The 19,066-nt window shown below is 36.0% G+C and overlaps 1 protein-coding gene across 1 annotated transcript in view; it reads right to left on the bottom strand.

Moving 5' to 3' along the window:
* Nucleotides 1–6,173: 6,173 nt before the first annotated feature.
* RAP1B (RAP1B, member of RAS oncogene family) overlaps nt 6,174–19,066 on the bottom strand; it is a 30,351-nt gene continuing 17,458 nt past the window's right edge. The window contains exons 2-8 of the mRNA XM_085044648.1: nt 18,414–18,498; nt 17,018–17,086; nt 14,245–14,301; nt 12,821–12,961; nt 10,725–10,868; nt 8,876–8,991; nt 6,174–7,406 (exon numbers count right to left, since the gene is read on the bottom strand). Coding sequence (XP_084900774.1) covers nt 8,905–8,991; nt 10,725–10,868; nt 12,821–12,961; nt 14,245–14,301; nt 17,018–17,086; nt 18,414–18,470 — 555 coding nt within the window. The 5' untranslated portion in view covers nt 18,471–18,498 and the 3' untranslated portion in view covers nt 6,174–7,406; nt 8,876–8,904. The remainder of the gene's footprint in view (nt 7,407–8,875; nt 8,992–10,724; nt 10,869–12,820; nt 12,962–14,244; nt 14,302–17,017; nt 17,087–18,413; nt 18,499–19,066) is intronic.

The following is a 19,066-nucleotide window of genomic DNA, read 5'->3' as shown; positions in this document are numbered from 1 at the left end:
CCGCGCCGGGAGCGCCCCGGGCTGCTCTCCTCGGTCAGGGTCCGCCACCCCCGTTAAGGGTCAGAGCTTAAAGAACTCGCAAATCGTAGTTTAAAAGCGTCAGGTGCTTTTGGGGGTTATGTCGCCGCACAGAAAAAGGCTAATCAGACGCGCTAAGTGTTTCATACATTGAGCTCCAGGAGCAGCCTCCGTCCGGCCTTGGCAATGACGGGTTTGTTTCACCGAGTTACAAACGCGCGGCTAGTGCTTTCCTGTTTCTACCAGTGTAACTCAGACTACTGGCACCAACTGTAAAGGGTAAAGTAACCACCGTGCAGGATTACTCAATCCCTACAAAGCTGGACGAACTAACAGAATTATGAAATTACTTCTCTCTTTCCTTCCCCAAATGAATTTTGTCTACTTTTTAACTATAGAAAAACATTGTTACTACTTTGTCGTTACAAACGACGGCACAAGTGACTGCGGTTCATTTACTTGTGCTCTAGGATAAGGAAAACTGTCCAAACTGCATATTTTCATGTAGACAGACATGTTCTGAAAAACACTGGCAAGTACTTGGGTACTTTTAGGGCTACAGCTACAATGGGTTACTTCAAGCAAATTAGATGTTCGCATTTCTCAGAAGGATACACCAGATAACACCTGCAAAAAGCAGCAAAAGTGCAAGACGTCTAAAATCTCCCAGCTTGCTTAATAAGCTGATAAAATGCCACAGCTCCCAAGCGTAGGGTCTCACTGAAGCTGCCAGAGAGCCGAACTTCAGAAGGCTTCACAAGAAGAAAGCTGATGAAGACTGGGTATGCAGAAACACAAGCAAGCGAAAGACCTACAGAGAGTAGATCAGTCACTCAGGAAACGTAATTTTGGATTTAAACAACAAAAAAAAGTTGTCCTCCTACCTTGTAGACTATCAAGAAAGCACAAGCAATGGCAACAACCTTCATAGAATTATTACATCCTAGTTCAGTACTACATATTTAATAGACTTTACCTCTCAGCATATCCTCCTGAAACAGTGTAGCATTATTGTCTCCGTTGCAGTGAGAAATGCAAAGAGTAGTGCACAAATTAGTATCTGGTTCAATCGTTTGCTAACAGCTCACACCCTCAGGCTAGCCCTGCCTAAGGGCAGAGAAGCGTAAACAAGTGAGAAATGTAATGATGACAGAGAAGATGCTTCCTTTGTGTGCTATCTCAAGTTTATTCAAAGCAATGACAGGTGAGAACAAAGCAAAGGATATAAGTCTGAAGAGAAATTAAGAGGGCAGGATGCATGCTTCTTAAAAAACCCAAACCCGACAAACCTGTAAAAGTATATAAAAGATTGGAACCCTTGAGAGAACTTGCCTTCGTATGTACAGACTCTGTAACTGCAGACTGGGGAAGCACCGCAGAGGCTCCAGTAAGGGGACAAGGCAGGGGGAACTGGGTGGAAACCTGGATGTGTGTTTCAGTGCTTTTTGACTGGCATCCCATTTCATATTTATCTACCAACAAGGAAATAGGGAAAAAAAGGAGGAAAAAATAACTGAAAATCTTATGAAAGCATCTTACGCTTCCAAGAAGCAGAAACGAAAACTTTTTTTTTCAGTGATATAAAGGACTCAAAATTCAAATTTATAATTAAAATTTATTACTCCATCTTAAATTTCACATATGTGCATCAGATTGACTGATCTTAACTCCAGTTATGTTACCAGAATATTGGGGAGGCAGCAATGCTCCTCACTTAGAGGCAGAACACACAGAGATGACCCTGCAGCCAGCACAACTAACACAGAAACCTGGCATGTTTATTGCCAGTGCCAAAGGTTCTTCTGCTCCCTACTACCTTTCTGTGAACTTAACAAAGCCTACAGGATGTATCAGGCTAATTTTAGTCTAGTGTATCCTGAACTTTAAACAACTAACTCAAAACTCCAATTGCCCTTTACAAAATACATTTTAAGACAGCTCATGAATCAAATAAACTTACCTAATGCACTGCTAAGCTGCATACATGACATCTGCATATACAGAATTGTTATTTTTAACTCAGAATTACCAAAGGCAAGAGCTCAAGAAAGTTCATGTGCAACGTGTGACAGCAGCACAACTGCATTCAGTACAAAGAAAACTGGAAACTACACTATACCTTGGTTTTTTTGTAAGAGAAGCAAAAGTTCATTTTTTAGCCCATCTTAGCTGAAACACATTCCTTGAAGCGTGTAATTTTTTACATTTTAAATGCAAGGAAACTTTTAAAAAACCAATCTCAAGAATTTAAGTAAAGTGTTCATGTGATTGCTTAGTATTTAAATATCCAATGTTGACTCAAAATGTTTGCTTAAGTTCTTACCTAAACAAAATGGTTCTAATGCTATATCTATTAAGGCAGCTCAGCTAAACCCACTTTTTTATTAAACAGGAAAAAGAAAGAGACAAATTTGTAATTCATTTTATTTGTGTCTGAAAATCATGACAGTACTGCCAAGGGACTTTGTTGCTATTGGGTGCATTACAAGCAGTAAACCCAGTTGATGAGAGCTGGGATTTCACACGTAGATTTATTTGTAGTTAGTATGGGAGTGAAGCTACTGAGTCCTCCCTACTAGATTTGGAAGGTAAAAATGCCATACAGTATGAAAATGTAAAGCATACTGACAAAAGAAGGAGCTGTAACATCCACTATGATATTACTCAGTATTCAAGATTGCAGAAATGCCCCATGTGTCCAAGTTTATGGTAAACAAAAGACATTACATGAATTAATTAGAAATTACAATGATTCTCAAATGAAGTTCACCCCAGTCACAACTTCAAAGAAAAAAGATCTTGGTGGTAGTGAACTTTCTTAAAACAATGAAGCTGTAGAGCTTGTTGTTTGGCAGAACTAAGATCTCTTGAGACTGAAGTGAGTGCAGTGGAATCACAAAGTCATTCTTTTATCCACTCACAAATCTCTCCCCTAAAGAACAACTCTTTGACAACAGGAAGCCACTCTCTGCTTGATGATTCAAACCTCTGAAAATAAATGGCTTTGGAGGTTATTTAAAACAAACAAACACCCCCCCCCAAAACCCTCAAACAGAAAACACAGCAATATCCACATTTATCTGTTGTTTGAAGCCTAGATATTGAAAGACTGTGAACAAAATCAAGACTATGAAACAACTTTGCTTATAGTTCAATATTAAGAAAGTTTTCCACTAATGTATCATTCCAGAGTTTACTTTATAAAACAGAAAAAGTAAACTAGGTTTTAGAAATCTTCAAGTTGTTCGTAACCCTTTGAAAGAAAAGCATAACGTGCTTGAGATTCAGAAATAAAAACCTAATTTAATAGCTTTAGTACTCTAATGCTATCTTAGAGAACAACTTATAACTGCATTTTGTTATATATTTAATCAACTTTTTATTTGTTTTTATTCTCTCCCCACACACAAAGTAAAAGCAATAAATTGAAATATAGCCTAATGCTGTTGGGACAGCAGTTAAAAATTGAACAAAAAGCTTTCTGTCTACACTTGGCTGCATCATCAGATTACAATTCAGAAAGTGCTACATAGATGTACATAGACTACTTTTGACCACTCATATCTAGTATAACTTTCTATTGTTGATATGTCTAAACTGAAGTCTATCTAGAACTAGCAGAGTATTGTGGCCAAATTTCTCCCCAACCAAGTTATTTTCAAAACTGGCAAAGATTAGAAAACTCTGGAAAAAGTCTCATTAAGTTTGATTGATCCAGTTTGTTTAGAGCATTTTAAAATAAGAAAAATTTTCATCTTTACTGTTCACATGTAAGAAAACTGCAATTCTACGTACAACAGAAAAGGAGAAAAAGGTATAGTTTAATCCCAATTTCAAATTCCTGCCACCTTTCATTTCTAGCATCACAGAATCAATACGTCTTATGAAAGAAATGTATTATTTAACTCCACAATACTTTTCCAGAACTGAAGTAGGAGAGGCATAGTCATTTGAGCTTACAGTCAGTTCATCAGGACATCTGAAAACACTTTGCAATGTCTCAAAATAGTCTTCTAAGTTAGGCAAGTAACATCCATTTCACATAAAAATCGGAGAATAAAAAGGAGCACTAGGATAAGGTAAAGGTTTAAGAGAAATTTCTACTGCAAGGAAAGAATTCTAATATGAAGAGTGCAATTCCATTAAATAATACTTCTGTATTTCAGGACATAAATATTATTTTTTCCCACAGAATGCTCAGACTTTAAATACTGACATATACCAGTTTCAGATTAGAGAAGAAATAAAGCAATGTGCACTGTAAGCATAAGCTAACTTTACAAGCAGTAATACATGTGTATTAACACCAATTTTGCAAAAATGCCTGCATTAGTTCTCAAAATATGAGTTATGCATGTTTTCATCCAAAGTTTTAGGAGAAATGTTCCGTTTCTGTACAAAGAGTTCAAGCGTGAACTTCTTAAGCATTGGTACATAATGAAATTGTCTTGAAGATACGTAAGTTTGCTCAAAAATCTCAGCAGACAGGATTCTTTTCTAGAATTAGTAACTGCTTACATAGTTCCAATGCCCATTGAGAACTGGATGTTCACTTCCTCAGTGGGAACAGCTTTTTACGCCACAATTATTTAGACACAGAGAGAATTCTCATATGTTTTTCTTTACATTTCATCATTTTATTAGCAACATTTTGTCAAGCATCTTCCCTTTACCAACTGGGACACTTCTCCCTTGAAGCTTGCCTAAATTTTCAAGAATACTGGGGTTTAGGTGTTACCTGGGTTACAATGTGCTGGCTGCACAAATATGACTTGAGTTCTAAATACAGGAGGAAGGGGGGGTGGGGGGGAGGGAGGGATGGACATATTTCCTTCTTTAGCACAATCTTTAGATGTTAAAGCTTAGAGATTCTGAAAGTTTTACTTCTTCAGGGTTTGATCCAACTGTGTATCTCTAACGTTGAGGAACAGAGTAGCCAAGAATACTTCACTACAGAGCATTTCAGGACAATGCCTGATCTTCCCTGTCAATAGTACTCTGGCTGGACACTGAGACCAGACCAAGGCCCCTTCTCTGATATTCTCAAAGAATTTTCTCTCACTCCCACCCAGTGCCATCTGTACAGTGCCTGGAAAAGAAACACATTAAAACAACTGATAAAGGACAACCAGGACATTCAAGTATTACAAGACCTGAATAAGCAGAGGTTGAAAATTAAGAAAAATTTTGATTAGCTCACCAAAGAAAGTAGGTACCTAGTGGAAAAAGAACTAGGGCATCTAGTGCTCCAGTCTTCTCTACTCTGGGGACCAAGCAGGATGGGCATCATCACATCTTATGGTTTCTAATGACAAGTGAAAAGAAATTTCAGTCTTAAATCTGGCTCTGCACAGTAGAAGTGTATTACCTCCATTATTTAAACAATGGTGATGACTAATGAAACTACCAGCAGGAAGGATCAGCTGGGCTCCTTAATTCACTTTGGGCAACATAAACTATCTTAAAACTTAGCAGTATTAGCTAACCAAATCTGATTGAATTTGCAGGAATGGATTAGAACAAGCTCTCTGATAATTCTGTGCCAGAGAAACAGGAGGTACCAAGTATTTGGGTGTGACATTAATTTTCAGCAGCACGGCCAAAATCAGGAAATCATCTACAGTCCACACATTCCACTTCTCAGTCCAACACTATAAACAGACATTTCAAGTCTGCAAAATTCTACACTCAGTACTGTAAGAATGCTCTTCTGCAGATTTCCTTAAAACCAAACAAATAAGGTTTAATCATGCAGAAAAATCCCAAAAGCATTTTTTTTTTGCTAGACTAAGTAAATTTTAACAATTAATTCTTCCTGGAAAGAAGGAAAATAGGAAAGCAACATATTTTCAAGTTTCCAAAACAGCCACTGATAGTTGAGGACAGGTATTTTTCTGTTAGACTTTTTCTTTTGTTAGACCTTGGAACATTCTATTCCAAGTCCAGAAATACGTAGAATTTCATTCAGTCAGAAATTCATTCACACCAACACATGGGATACTATTAGAAGAAATATCTATGGCATGTATTTGTCAGAAAACAAAGTTGTAAGGGTTCCTCTTCATCCTAACATGTATGAATCTGCACTGTGCAAGAGATTTAAAAATCAGTATTTACTAGCACTACTGAAACACAAAACATTCAAGTAGTATAACTGTAATGCAAGCCCTTGCATGGCAATCCAAATTTATTGAACTACTGATGCTAAGTCATACAAAATTGCACCACTTTAATTAAGGCTTTTAGTTTACATTTGGCCACCTCAAAGCAGTTGTAACATTAGGTTGGTCAATTTAAATACTGTGGCTCCCTGTTGGATATACACACAATCTTTACACCCAAACGTTAATGCATACAAAGCAACAAGGCATTGTTAAATAAATCAGCAAAAGTTAATTACTGCAACTTAGGCCCTGTGACCAATTACACATGATTAAAATTACTTCCCACATTCACATCCACAGTACTCTTCCACCATTTAACATCTCAACCAAAACGTTACACATGTAAAACAATCACTAACAGGCAAAAGTACTAAACCTGTATATTTGGTATTGCAAATACACTTATGCATGAGCAAGCAAGGGAATTCACAGTGAGAATCTACAGCTGCAGAAGCCCGAAAATGATTTACAAAAAATTGTTAAATCATTAAAAAATTGTTTTAAAATATACACTTCTTGTTGTAGACCCCCACTGTACACACAACTATAAACATTGTTCCCTATGTAAACAAGGAAAAGGAAACATACAATAAAAGGTTGAAAAGTCTGGACATTTCCTTCCCAACAGATATTAAAGGCCATGTCTTTAGTCAGACGTTATACTGAAAGGACTCTTAAAGACTAGGTCACTGTCTCCACAGGTTTTTCCTAAAATTAAAAAACTATATAGCCGTTGTGTTAATCAAAGCGCTTTTGTACAATACGATGATGATGATCCTGTATTTCTTTAAAAAAGTTACAATAAGCTACAAATACCGATGAAGCAAAGTTATCTGGAGTAGTCTATATAGGAGCTCTTTGGACTTTCTTTTATTATGCTAAAATAGTGGTGCTTTTAGGATTTACATTATTGTACTCTCCAATAGAAAGTGGGGATTGTTGAAGTATACAGTACACAGTTTTCATACATGTACAACATTGGTGGATGAACAACGTCTCTTATCAGTAATACTGGATGTAGGCTCTGGTTTTACCAGTTGCATACACAGAATATTTAGAAGTAAAAATCTCTCATGACACTGGAAAGTGATAGAATGTGCAAACTGATGTAGCTTTCATCCATTTCTTAAAGGGTACCACCACAGGAAAGTCCATTTAAGATGTTGGTAGGTTTAATAAAGTTGGAATGCTGGCACTGTTGAATTGGGCAACAGTTCTTCAGACCTGTAAAAACAGAACAAGGAGTTAGTATTAGTAACGACTATTTGTCTGTGCTCTTTATTTAAAACAACTAAGGCAGGAACTAGCAAAGTTCTTGACAAACGGAAAACATCCTTGACATTTCTCTAATAATACGCTTTCTATACAAATAACAGACTATGTCAATTATTATCCTAACTGGATTAGGATACATAGAGGAATCCAGGCTGCACTGTGGAAGTAGTATTTGATTGGTGGGACTAGTTTTGCTTACAGTATGACAGTTCCCATGGCTTTAAAACCAAACACAATTGAAGGATCAAAGCTCCTGAATCAAAAGTCCTGTTAATGAAATGGAGCAACCATTTCTGCATCCTCAGCTAATGCTTTAGGAACTATTTCAGTTTTACTTTTAACTGATCTAAGTTGTTCAAATTGAGGAAGTTTAATATACCAAAAAGAGTTACATATGATTATTAATAAAAGCCTACAATTCCTGACAGTGAGATGTCCTATTAGGAACCTTCAGTACATCACATAGGTCTATTGGATGACAAAATAATGGATGTAGATATTAAATTTAAAAATAATGGTTTCAAAATAATGGTTTCAAAATAATGGTGCAGTACTGAAGTAACTGCACCACTGTATGTTCAATAAAACTGAAGGAAAGGGAGGTATCAGGCAACTTTGATGATGTAAGGTCAATCAAGACAGACCTCTGCCCATACTAAGGCTTGGGCATGCAAAGAGGGAAACGACCTGCTCAGAAACCCAAAAAAATTTTCTTCCAGAAAAAAAATCTATGACTCCTGACTAACTTCTGGAAAGCCTTGCTTAAAGAGTGGGCTGGAGCTTGCTCAATCCTTCAGCAGCATTCTCTGAGCACAGATTAAGTCATGTAGGAATTTAGCCAACTGCAAACAAGTAAGAAATTGATCTAGTACCCAATAGCTCCAGGTCACATTTTTGGAGTGTTACAATGACCACTGCACCTTTCTGATCCAAATGTGCTAATTACAATGCAGCCTCCAAAATATCCACACAGTCTCAAGAAAGGAAGCTAAATTCCTATGACATCACACAAGCATATGCAGGAGTTCAAAACAGAAAGAAACACCAGCATACAAACTATAATACTGTGTGCATTCAAGATAACTGAGCTCTTGCAGTATATTCTATCAGGCTTTAGAACAGAAAACCATGTTTCCAAACGCTTTGAAGTATCAGAGCAAACACTGTTAATTTGAGCTCTACCAACACCTTAAAGCTTGAAAAAAACCCCAGACTAGTGTGAACAGTAGATCTTGCACGTATTTGTAATTCTGACTTTGAAATGGCAAAATAAAGACCATAAACATTTCTACAATAATGTAATTCAAAAATTTTCAATGTTGTTCTGCATCAATAGCTACCACAGCTGTTTAGGGGTTTTTTGGTTGTTTTGATTGTTTTTAATAGCCATAATTCACAGAAAAATTTAAATTGTTTACCTGGCTCAGAGCTACAGTACAGCTATGCATTAAAGTAGCTGACATGATGACTTTTTGCGTGCTTTTCCAGGCACTGGAGTTTTTCTGTTAATTTGTCGCACAAGGTCATAAAAGATCTGGAAAGATAAAAATCAGTTGATTATGGAAATTAGGAGGCTTCTCTTATAACCTTAAGCCTTGAATCTTCACACATAATGCATTCACATACTCAAGAACCCCTGAAAGTATTTAGTTATCACAAAGCTATAAAGTTAAATTGTATATTTAGTTAATAATTGCTTTTAGTTTTTTTTTCTTGCTTAAGGTAATTTTCTCCCAAGAGTTCTACACTTTCAGTGAAGCAAACTGGAAAGGCATCTATAACCCACAGCTGCTTAATCTCTGGGTCAAACTCATCTGAACTCACATGAAAAATGCCACAGTGATCAACTACTTTATGGTGTTACTCTGCAGTTTAGCACTGAGGTCAAGAAACAGGTCACAGCTTTCTTCTAACTCAAATCACTCTTAGGATATTCTTTTAAACAAAGTTCTAGTAGGTTTTAACTGCACATTTTTCATGGTAACTCACATACACTACATATTCAGTAACAGGCTCTTGTATTTGAATGAGATCATGCTTTTCCAGATACCTTTAAAATATTGAAGTCTAAAAAACTACTTTTGCCTCTGTAGACCTACAGCATGACAGAAGCATAACATTTCCTAGAAAAGTAACTCATTTAAGGGACTCTCACACTTTTAGTCTCCTAGAATTCTATCAAGAAAATGATTTTTTTGAAAGGCTAATTTAAGACAAATCAACATGCTACAATTCAACAGCATCTGTTTAATTCATAACTGATGTTGCTCCAATTATTTCTGCATCTCCTAAATTAAGGAAGCCCTCATTCTAAAGCCATCATAGCAGTTTCCTAAGCACTGGCTGAAAAGCAGCAAATGTTCCAACAAGGACTTATAGTATTTGATGGACGTTCTAGTTTCTTGAACATATGACTTTTATACAGTTAGGGTGATTAATGTGAATTTTAAAAAAAGTCAGTGGCTTCCAGAAATTCCCAACTAATTAAACACACATTACTTATTTTAAAAATCAGCTGTGCTAAAACCACCATACTGCTTTGATCACTTGCAAGTCCTGTGTTCCAGACAACCTAATGAACTGTAAGATTTATCATAAAATTTAAGCTGCTCCAGAAATGTAAATACTGACAGCTTCTTTTTTCTAAAATTTTTGTATCCCTCTCTTTATGCTGGCACCCCCCACTGGATAAAAAGGCATGCATTATGGCAAGCCCCCAGAATGCATGCACTTGATCAATCACCTAACTCCTGTTAAATAAACAAGTAGATAAATAGTAGAGGAGCTTTTGCATCCCTTTTACTTTACAGAGCTGCTAATTTTAACAAAACTTTCAGGAGTTTTTGTACTTACCATCTCAAATAGTTTTAACACCAACTAACTTAAACCAAATAGTTTTACTGATTTAACTCTCTTAAAGGTCTTTAAAAAAAGAAGTCTAGCAGTACAATCTCAATTGATAGAGATTGTATCAACTAGGAAATGGAACATGAAAGAAATATTTATCCCAAATTCATATGAGGATAATTTGAAAATTAGACTAATTACACTAAAATCAATATAATTTGAAAAAATCCCATGTCAAAGCTAAATACATCCCTTAACATAAACATCTCACAAGAGCAGCGTACAGTTTTGTCCACTGTGGTGAACATAATTAATGATTTTGTTAGTGTTTCCTTGACAAACAGTAAATGTTTGGTTATCAAAACAGTGTCCCATTCTTCTCCCCCGACACCTCTCTCCACCACAGGTAAAATGCCTTACCTCATTAACATTTATCTTTGATTTTGCAGAAGACTCTAAGAATGCACAGTTATTCCATTGCCTTGCTAGGTTCTGACCTTGTTCCTTTCCCACAACTCTTTCATCTTCCAAGTCACACTTATTGCCAACCAGAATCATAGGCACCTAAGAAATAATTCAATGCCAGCAAAGAAACAAAATTTTAGAACAGCACAATGTAAATGCACACTTAAAAGCTATCTGAATCTTCAGAGGATCCTGATTTTCAGAATAATCAAGTTCTAGTGTAACTGAAACATAAGTTTCCAGCTGTGTAATATATTAACCTTTAAATGAAAGTGACTGCATTTTTGCCAGCTTTTGGCAAGGCAATGGGGAGAATGGTTTGAGAATTCAGTACCCTGCCAATTGAACAAATTTAATGCTTTTTCAGATGACTTAATGAAATTTCATTTTTAGATATTTAAGGCATCAAGAATTCTACTGAAGAATTTACTGTACATGAGTCTTACAAATTCTGAAATCCTGGAAACAGTGTCCTGTACTGGGTAGCATGACAAGCTCCTTTCACCATTCTTCTACTCTCAGCATGTCAGCACACCTTTTGAGAGCAGTCTGTGCACACAGTTCTTATTAGCAAGCTGCAGCACACAGAGAAAAGAAACATGCTACCAGACTTACCAACTACAGAAAACACTGAATTGACCGTTGCAACAAGAAAACTCCATCATTTAGTCTTTTCCTCCATTCTTTTCTTTTACTAATTTAAGGACATAGCTAAACTCCTAATGGATTCAAGTGTTGAAAAAAGGTTTACTATATTTTGACCATTTAATTTTCCCCTACATCATGCCTAAGCTTTGGCATAGAAAAAACTTCTGTGAGTTTTGATGGAAACTAAAGTTGCAACTTGAAGCTTATTATCTTTCTCTTGATACTGTGGAATGCCTTTCAAGACTCAGGTGTGTCTTCTAAAAAAACCAAAATACAATTCTAAGCAAATACCACCAAAATGACACTAATCAGCATAAATATATGACAGAAAATAAGATTTTAAATATAATCACATTTATCTTGATTTCATTGTACAAAACTATTTTCATGGTAAACAAGGCTATATGTGGTAGGTGGATGGGAAAGGTCCACACAACTTAAATACCAACCTTTTGAGATACAGTATGATAATGGGTAATGAATTGCTTCAAGAAGAAATCTGCTGAACATAGGCAAGACCTGCAAATGCTTATGGTCAAGGAAATGCAAGGTGGTTTGTATTAAAGAAGTCTTAATGCACTTCCCTGAAACTGAAATGGTTAATATATTCTGTGTCTGCTGACAGCAGAAGCATATGCAGATACATGCAGTAAAAAAGGAATCAAAGTTTGCATAAGCACAGTTTAAATGAGATGACCATGCTTAAAAACTGTTTATTGCTCATCTTTTTATTTAAGAAGGAAGTTTTTCTGCCTGAAGACTACATGGTGTTTGTTAAAAACACACTCGCTGTTTCACATTTGAAATACATCTTTCCTTTATTAGGGGACCAAGTATTCACTTCCTTCAACTGTTGTAAGGTTTTTTCATAATTTATAAAATATAATGTTTTAGCCTCATTTATAGCTTTAATAATGCTAAGAGATGCACAATAGAAATGGTGTGGAAATAGGATGACCGAACTTAATTGCAAGCAGGCAGACAAAATATAAAAGCTACATAATGTGCAAGTTTGAAGGTTACAACTTCAAATTTTGTGCTTTTAAATTACCATAAACAGTAGGGATATTGAGGAGAAAATTAAACTCTAAGCGATTTTACAACTTCACTGATAGCAATTAAGGCAACAATAGCTGCTCTAGAAATGTTTGCTGCAGTTTAATGAATAAAGTTATATCCAGTTTCAAGTAAGGTATTTTAAAGAAAGAGATTAAAAAAGCCTCTGTATAACACATGACAAGTTACAATTTCTCCAGTTTACCTTAAGAGTTGCATTTCTGTACTATGCATCTACTGGTTCATACATCTCCGAACTTAAAACTTGGAGGCCACCTTACCACACTGTGTACACTGCAACACACTAATGAAAACCCTTAAGTACTAAGAATTTCTAGAGATCTTACATCATCAGTGTCTTTGACTCGAAGAATCTGTTCTCTTAGATCCTGTAAATCATTAAATGTGGACTGAGCTGTGATGGAATATACTAATGCAAAACCTTGTCCATTTTTCATGTATAGATCTCTCATCGCTGTAAACTGTTCCTGTAATTAAAAAAAGATACAGATGTTGCATTTAATTTGGACTTTCCTTGCATTAACTGCTATAAAATCCAGGTCACAAACACATCACAAGTACAAGGCATTTGTGTTGCCTCCCCTTCCTGTAGAATTGACAAGTATTTTATTGTTTGACTACAAGCATTATTGCAAACAGACCTGCTTTTAAAGAAATCTCAAGTTTGAAACACTATCTGCTGTGGCAGAACAACATCTAGATATTGCCAACAGCCACATACCCCGGGGAAAAAACATCAGAGAAACTACAGTAATTTCACTGGAGAGAAGTACAGTGGAAGGTACACTGTAATCTGTAGATTACAGAAGTTAAACTCCTCCTGAATCTCTCCTAATATACCAACTTTTTCTCCATATCCTGATAGTTCCTTAAAATGGATTATAAAGTAAATGCATCCCTTTTCAGACTCAATTTTGTAGTCTAGGCACTTTCCTATGTTAAATTCTACATTAATTTTCAAGGAGATGGACTAGAGGATAGAGACACTCAATAGACTTGTCATATTTCCTTGACTTCAGTGGCAACTATGATATTGCATATAAAGACTTGCTGGTGCACTCTTACCAGTATGACTGTAGAATGGCATTTGACTCTTTCGCATTGGTGACTTGGCTATCTGGTGCCTGATCAACCACTGCCTGTCTCTTGCTGTATGTCAGATGAAAAGTGCAATTTATTTCTAGAAAACAGCTGCTCCATCTTACTGTATATTTACAGAGTTTTAATCTAATAGGGAATTTAAGTAAGTTATTATTGGACCAGATTACTAACAAAGTTCAGAGAACACATGTTAAACTCCAAGTGTTTTGAGCTTAAATTCACTGGAATCAATAAAGGAAATTAATGATTTCATTAATTTTGGAACTAGTCAGAGAAAAACCTGACCAGTATGCAAAGGGTCAGCATAACCCTTTTGCTTTGAGCTCCCATAAGCTGACTGAAGCAATACTATTTTTATCCCAATGTCACAGTACATCTCACACACAAAAGAAAAAGGACATGAGAAGAAAGCACGTATTCTCTACAGCAACAGAAATCAAATTGCAGTAGCCAGTAGGCCTTCATTTTTTCTAGGCAACAAACTTAAAGCAGGAGCACAATCTCTTTTCAAAGAGAGAAAGCTATATTTCTTTCCCCTATTACAAAACATGAGCTCATTGGAATCTTGCAATTAATTTTCTGCTGCAATCCTCAAGTTTTCTGTAAATACACTGTGCATCGGGATTTAGGAAAGTTGTTTTTTACATACCGTTCCTGCAGTATCTAAGATTTCAAGCATACACTGTTGTGCATCTACTTCAACTTGCTGTCAAGAGAGAAAGATGTGGTTAGATTTTTTGCCCTTGCAACTCTCCCCTCCAAAGATATCAGAAATTGTGTGATTTTTATAAGCAAATTCATAATGCATAAAGCAACATAATGGCTTAAGAAGTTTGTATGGATATACACTTTGAAAACAGCAGGAAGAAGCCTTTCAAAGAGCCCCAGTGACATTTTCAAATGCAGTGTCAGCAGCCAAGTACCACTTTGCAAAGTGATTAGGGATTTTTGATTATTTAAAAGAAGGCTGCTAAATTTGTAATGATGGTTATGAGCAGCTAGCACAACTAATTTCCACTTGTTTCAGGGTTCATCACAGACTGCAAGAAAAGTACCAGTGAAAGCCAGAAAACTGGATTGGCGTACTAAGGCTCATTTGATAGTAATTTACATCAACAAGAGAGTAAGTAGTACACAGCAAACAATTAAACAACTACCACTAAGAGTGGTGTCCCCAAAACAAGCCTTTAGGAACACTAATTAGAAAATTGACCTAGCTTAGGAAAGTTTGCAAAAAATGGAAGGTTTAAGAAAAGAGAACAAATTTTGTATTCATTCCAGAGTTCCTCTGTCTAGTGTAGATACCTCAAAGAAATGGCCCTGAGGGCAGCAAAGGACATAGAAGTGCCCTCAAGCTGTTTCAAGTGGGCTACCCACATTTTAACTTTTTTTTTTTTTCCCCAAGTTATTTGTAATCTTCTTTGTTTCCATTTGCATGTAGAATTCCTAGTTAACAGAGCAGCACTCAAAAATTTTGTGTCATCTCTTCTCCATATAAGCACTGTCACTAGTTTAACTTGCAGCTTTTCCTCTGTAACTAGATTTGAGCTTGGGACAGGCAGGGGGAGTATTTTCCCTCCTCTCACACTTCCCCCATGTCCCCTGCGGATTGTGATTCCTTAAAAATAATCACTACTTTTACAGGTATTGCTGACAAAGTCATTCAGCTAATTAGGCAGCATTTGTTCACTTTATGAAGAAATATCTGGGGAGTAAACCAAGGCATAAAGTTTCAAAACTTCAAGCTCAATTATTCAGACAAACAAGTCACATCCTCTCAACTTTAAATATTATAATATGTTTAACATTAATAGCATGGAATTTCAACTGCCAAACCAACACATTTTGAAGTCAAGAAGGAAGTTAGAATTGTAACTAACAGTGAGAAAATGAAAATGACTACATGAAGTGTTGTCCAGACTTTAGCAAGACTTTAACAATCTGGCTGATTTGAAAAGAATACCCAGAGTTATTACTAGTTATTTCAGGAACAAACCTGAAAGTAATATTATAAGATCTTTACTAGCAGCAACAACAGAAACATGTAGTTAGCAAAAGGCAAAATTTCTTAAGATGGCTTTACTTTTTTAGGCTCCATGGAAACAGTCTTCTAGTATGATGCAAAGAATGTAAATACATAACAAAGGAAACATTTCACTTTAGATCAGCCTGTGAATATCTTTTGGAGTCATTTACTGGGCCTGACCCAGCAAAGTCCTGCACCAAACACTGGGATATGGTCAAAAGTTCCTGTTTCTCTAATACAGAAAAAGTGTCAACATAGAATTTGGTTCTGCTATTGTCTCTTTAATAAGAGTTCTAACTTTGGCTGGAAGTCCACATACTTAGACAAGGATTTTTCCAACATACAGTTTAAATGAGGTCAAAGAAAAGAGGTATGAAATTATTATTTTGCTCTCACTAATTCCTCCTCTGTTCAGACAAGATTCTTGTGACTGTAGGCTGCAACAGTTCTTAATGCATCACCTTTGTTCCAATATAAATGTAGTTCAGTGCTGAAAGAGAAGGTCGTGTAGTTTGCCTATTCCCAGCTAGGGTTTGTGCATTTTGCCTCCCTTGTACAGACACTAACATTTTTGTGGCAACATGACTTACATCAGAGTATCAATGCACACAAAAAAAATTCAGCTAAAAAAGATAGATAGATTAAGAAACTGACATAGCTGAAAACTTATCTCCTGCACCAAATGGTTAATGGTAGAAGTCCAGATATAAACTATCTTAGTCTGGAATCTTAATCATGGTCTCAGGTGAAACTGAAGAGTGAGCAATATGGAGATTCAAGATGATGCAAGCAGAATCAGACCTTTCAGCCCATCATGCTGAAGATAGGAAGAGAGAAACTAACAGGCCACTTGCTGTAAATGCTTGTTCATTTATGACAGGTTTGTGTTAACTTATTAATAAAACAACAATCCATCTAATAGAAGCATATCTAGCTATCATTTAAATTGTTATGAGTACAGTATGATAGATGCCTCCAGTGTTCCAAGGTGTGATGTTGTTTTTAGCAATTTTTGTAGTAGCAAGGCAGTTTAGTACCTTCAAGGCCAAATCTACCTGGAAATATTAACACTCAGACAAACTAAAAATAAATATCATAAAATTGAAAAGTGGTAGTGTGTTTTACTATTTTTTTTCCAATCAATGTTCCCAATCCTGACAATGAAATAGCCATTTTTACTGACTAGCCAGCAAGGTATTATGCTTGAACATTAAAAAGCTAGTCTTGAGTTATTCCTTTTAAACAAATTTTAGGAGAACATTCATATTTCAAACTTATTATCTGATTTACTATAGCATTACCAGGCATACCCTTTCTCAAGCTGTGACGCAAATATTTGACAATATGTACTACAGCTTTAAGTTTCTGTAACACTAAAGAGGTGTTTTGCATATACCTTTCTGTAGGAGTCTTCTATCGTAGGATCGTATTTTTCAACAAATATTCCTTGAACAAACTGTACAGTCTGCAACAGAAAAGTTCTTGTAAGATTCTCTTGCATAGTGACATTTTGTAAACATTTTACACAAATCTCTGTTCTAGGAGTATACTCTGTTATCCATAACATTTTTAAAGCAAATCAAATGACTGACATAACTATAATTTTAAGAAACAGCAGAAAGTTAGATGTGTATGCCTATTTAACTATTTAACTGTTAGATGAAGCAATGCTACACTTTCCTTTATCCACCATCGCTTGGAGGGTAAGAATTAAAGCATGCATTGATTTAAGGTTTGCCTAACTCTTAGAATCAGTATTAATTTCTAGTTGACCAGGATACTATACAGCTGCACAGCTTTTACATTTGCATTTTAGAACTACTTCATCTTCTGCTATTTATCTGCCAGGACAGGAATTAGTCAAAAAACAACTGTCAGTTTTTACTAGTCTTAACTAGACTGTTCCTGTGTACCTAGCATGAAGGATGTTTTTAGCACAAGTCAAATGGAACTTAAGACTCAATGGCCAAGTCAGAGCAGGCACATTCAAATCCAGAAATGCTGCAGTGAGATAAAGAAGTCAGAGGTGAACAAAAATGTTCTTTCACAATCTAACATGATTTGTCATTTAAGTTTTTCTTTAGGAACTGCTTTGTAAGAGAATACTTCTTACCCAAGGGAGTGGACCTCTGGAGCTTACTTTATGGTAAGGTGCACAATTAAACTGAAAGATGCAAAATTCTTAGGTAGGCTGAGAACATCGTATTTTGTGAACTTTTTCAATTCTAGTTTAGGTCAGAACCATTCTGTAATAAGTTAATTGCAAATAAAAGAGCTCATGCATTTTAATAATCTACCTGTCCCAGTTATATACCTACTTGCACAGAAAAGATGTAGGAAACACATTAAATTTCCTACCAACATGCAAATCTGTATTTCTATCTGCATAAAAAATATTAGTGCTACAGAGACTGCTATAGAACATTAAGCAAACAGCACCCTGAAGACCTTTCTAGAGACAGGACTTACAGGGGCAAGCTAGTTCATATCCTTTGAGAGATTCACAAAGGAGCTTGATTTCCCACACACTGATGGCTGGATTATCTGCTGAAGCCAGACACCCTCATAATGCTGTGGCTCCACCTCACTGCACGAGACTGATCAAGCACCATCTACCAAACCCAGACAAAAACAGCAGCATGTGAGAATGCACCAATGGATGCAGATGCACCCAGTAAAGGATCTACCTATTGTAGCCACGCTTCCATAAAGAAATATACATTTGTAGAGAGTGTATTAGAGAAAAAATACAATAAGCCCAAAAAAACGTACTTGAACTGCCTCATACTTACCAGAGCAGACTTTCCAACACCTCCAGAACCAAGAACCACTAGCTTGTATTCACGCATGATGCAAGAGATAAATCACCCTCTATACCTAAAACACACAAATCACCAGTCTGATTAAAGCTTGATCTATATGCAGGAAGTACAACCATGACACCACAATCTAGTTCACTAAACAAAGTTTGATAAAAGCTCTTTAGTTAACTTCTTTAATACAGCAGACATTTTAGACTATTAACTCTTAATGCAGCTACAATAAAATGCTGCAAATCATCAGATATAGTACTTCCTCTACTTCATTACTGGCTCTCTCATAAATATCGAATAAACCATGCTATACTAAAGCTAACAGTTTATTCATAAGAAGTAATTAACCAAGAGGAGATAGCATGAATTTTCTCATTCTGAAACACAACTGCTAAGCAAAGAATCACAGAGAAAGACTTGTACAAGAAAATTAAAACCTCCTCTTCCCAGCAAACAAACACTTCTTAAAAAGAAGAGCAGGATGCCAGAAATCATCTTTTTAAAAAAATCCCGATTCTCAAAACTGTTTAATGTTTCACTAGATATCTAACTGCAATTATAATGACTCATTTCATGAGTAAGTGGAAGCAACTAAAGTAGTATTTTGAGACTATACCTCTTCTACAAGCTGA

The sequence above is a fragment of the Lichenostomus cassidix genome, chromosome 1Aa (genome assembly GCF_008360975.1).
Source record: "Lichenostomus cassidix isolate B80296 chromosome 1Aa, HeHo_3.0, whole genome shotgun sequence".
NCBI lineage: Eukaryota > Metazoa > Chordata > Aves > Passeriformes > Meliphagidae > Lichenostomus > Lichenostomus cassidix.
Note: the sequence above shows the minus strand (reverse complement) of the source record. Positions and strands in the feature narration are given on the sequence as shown.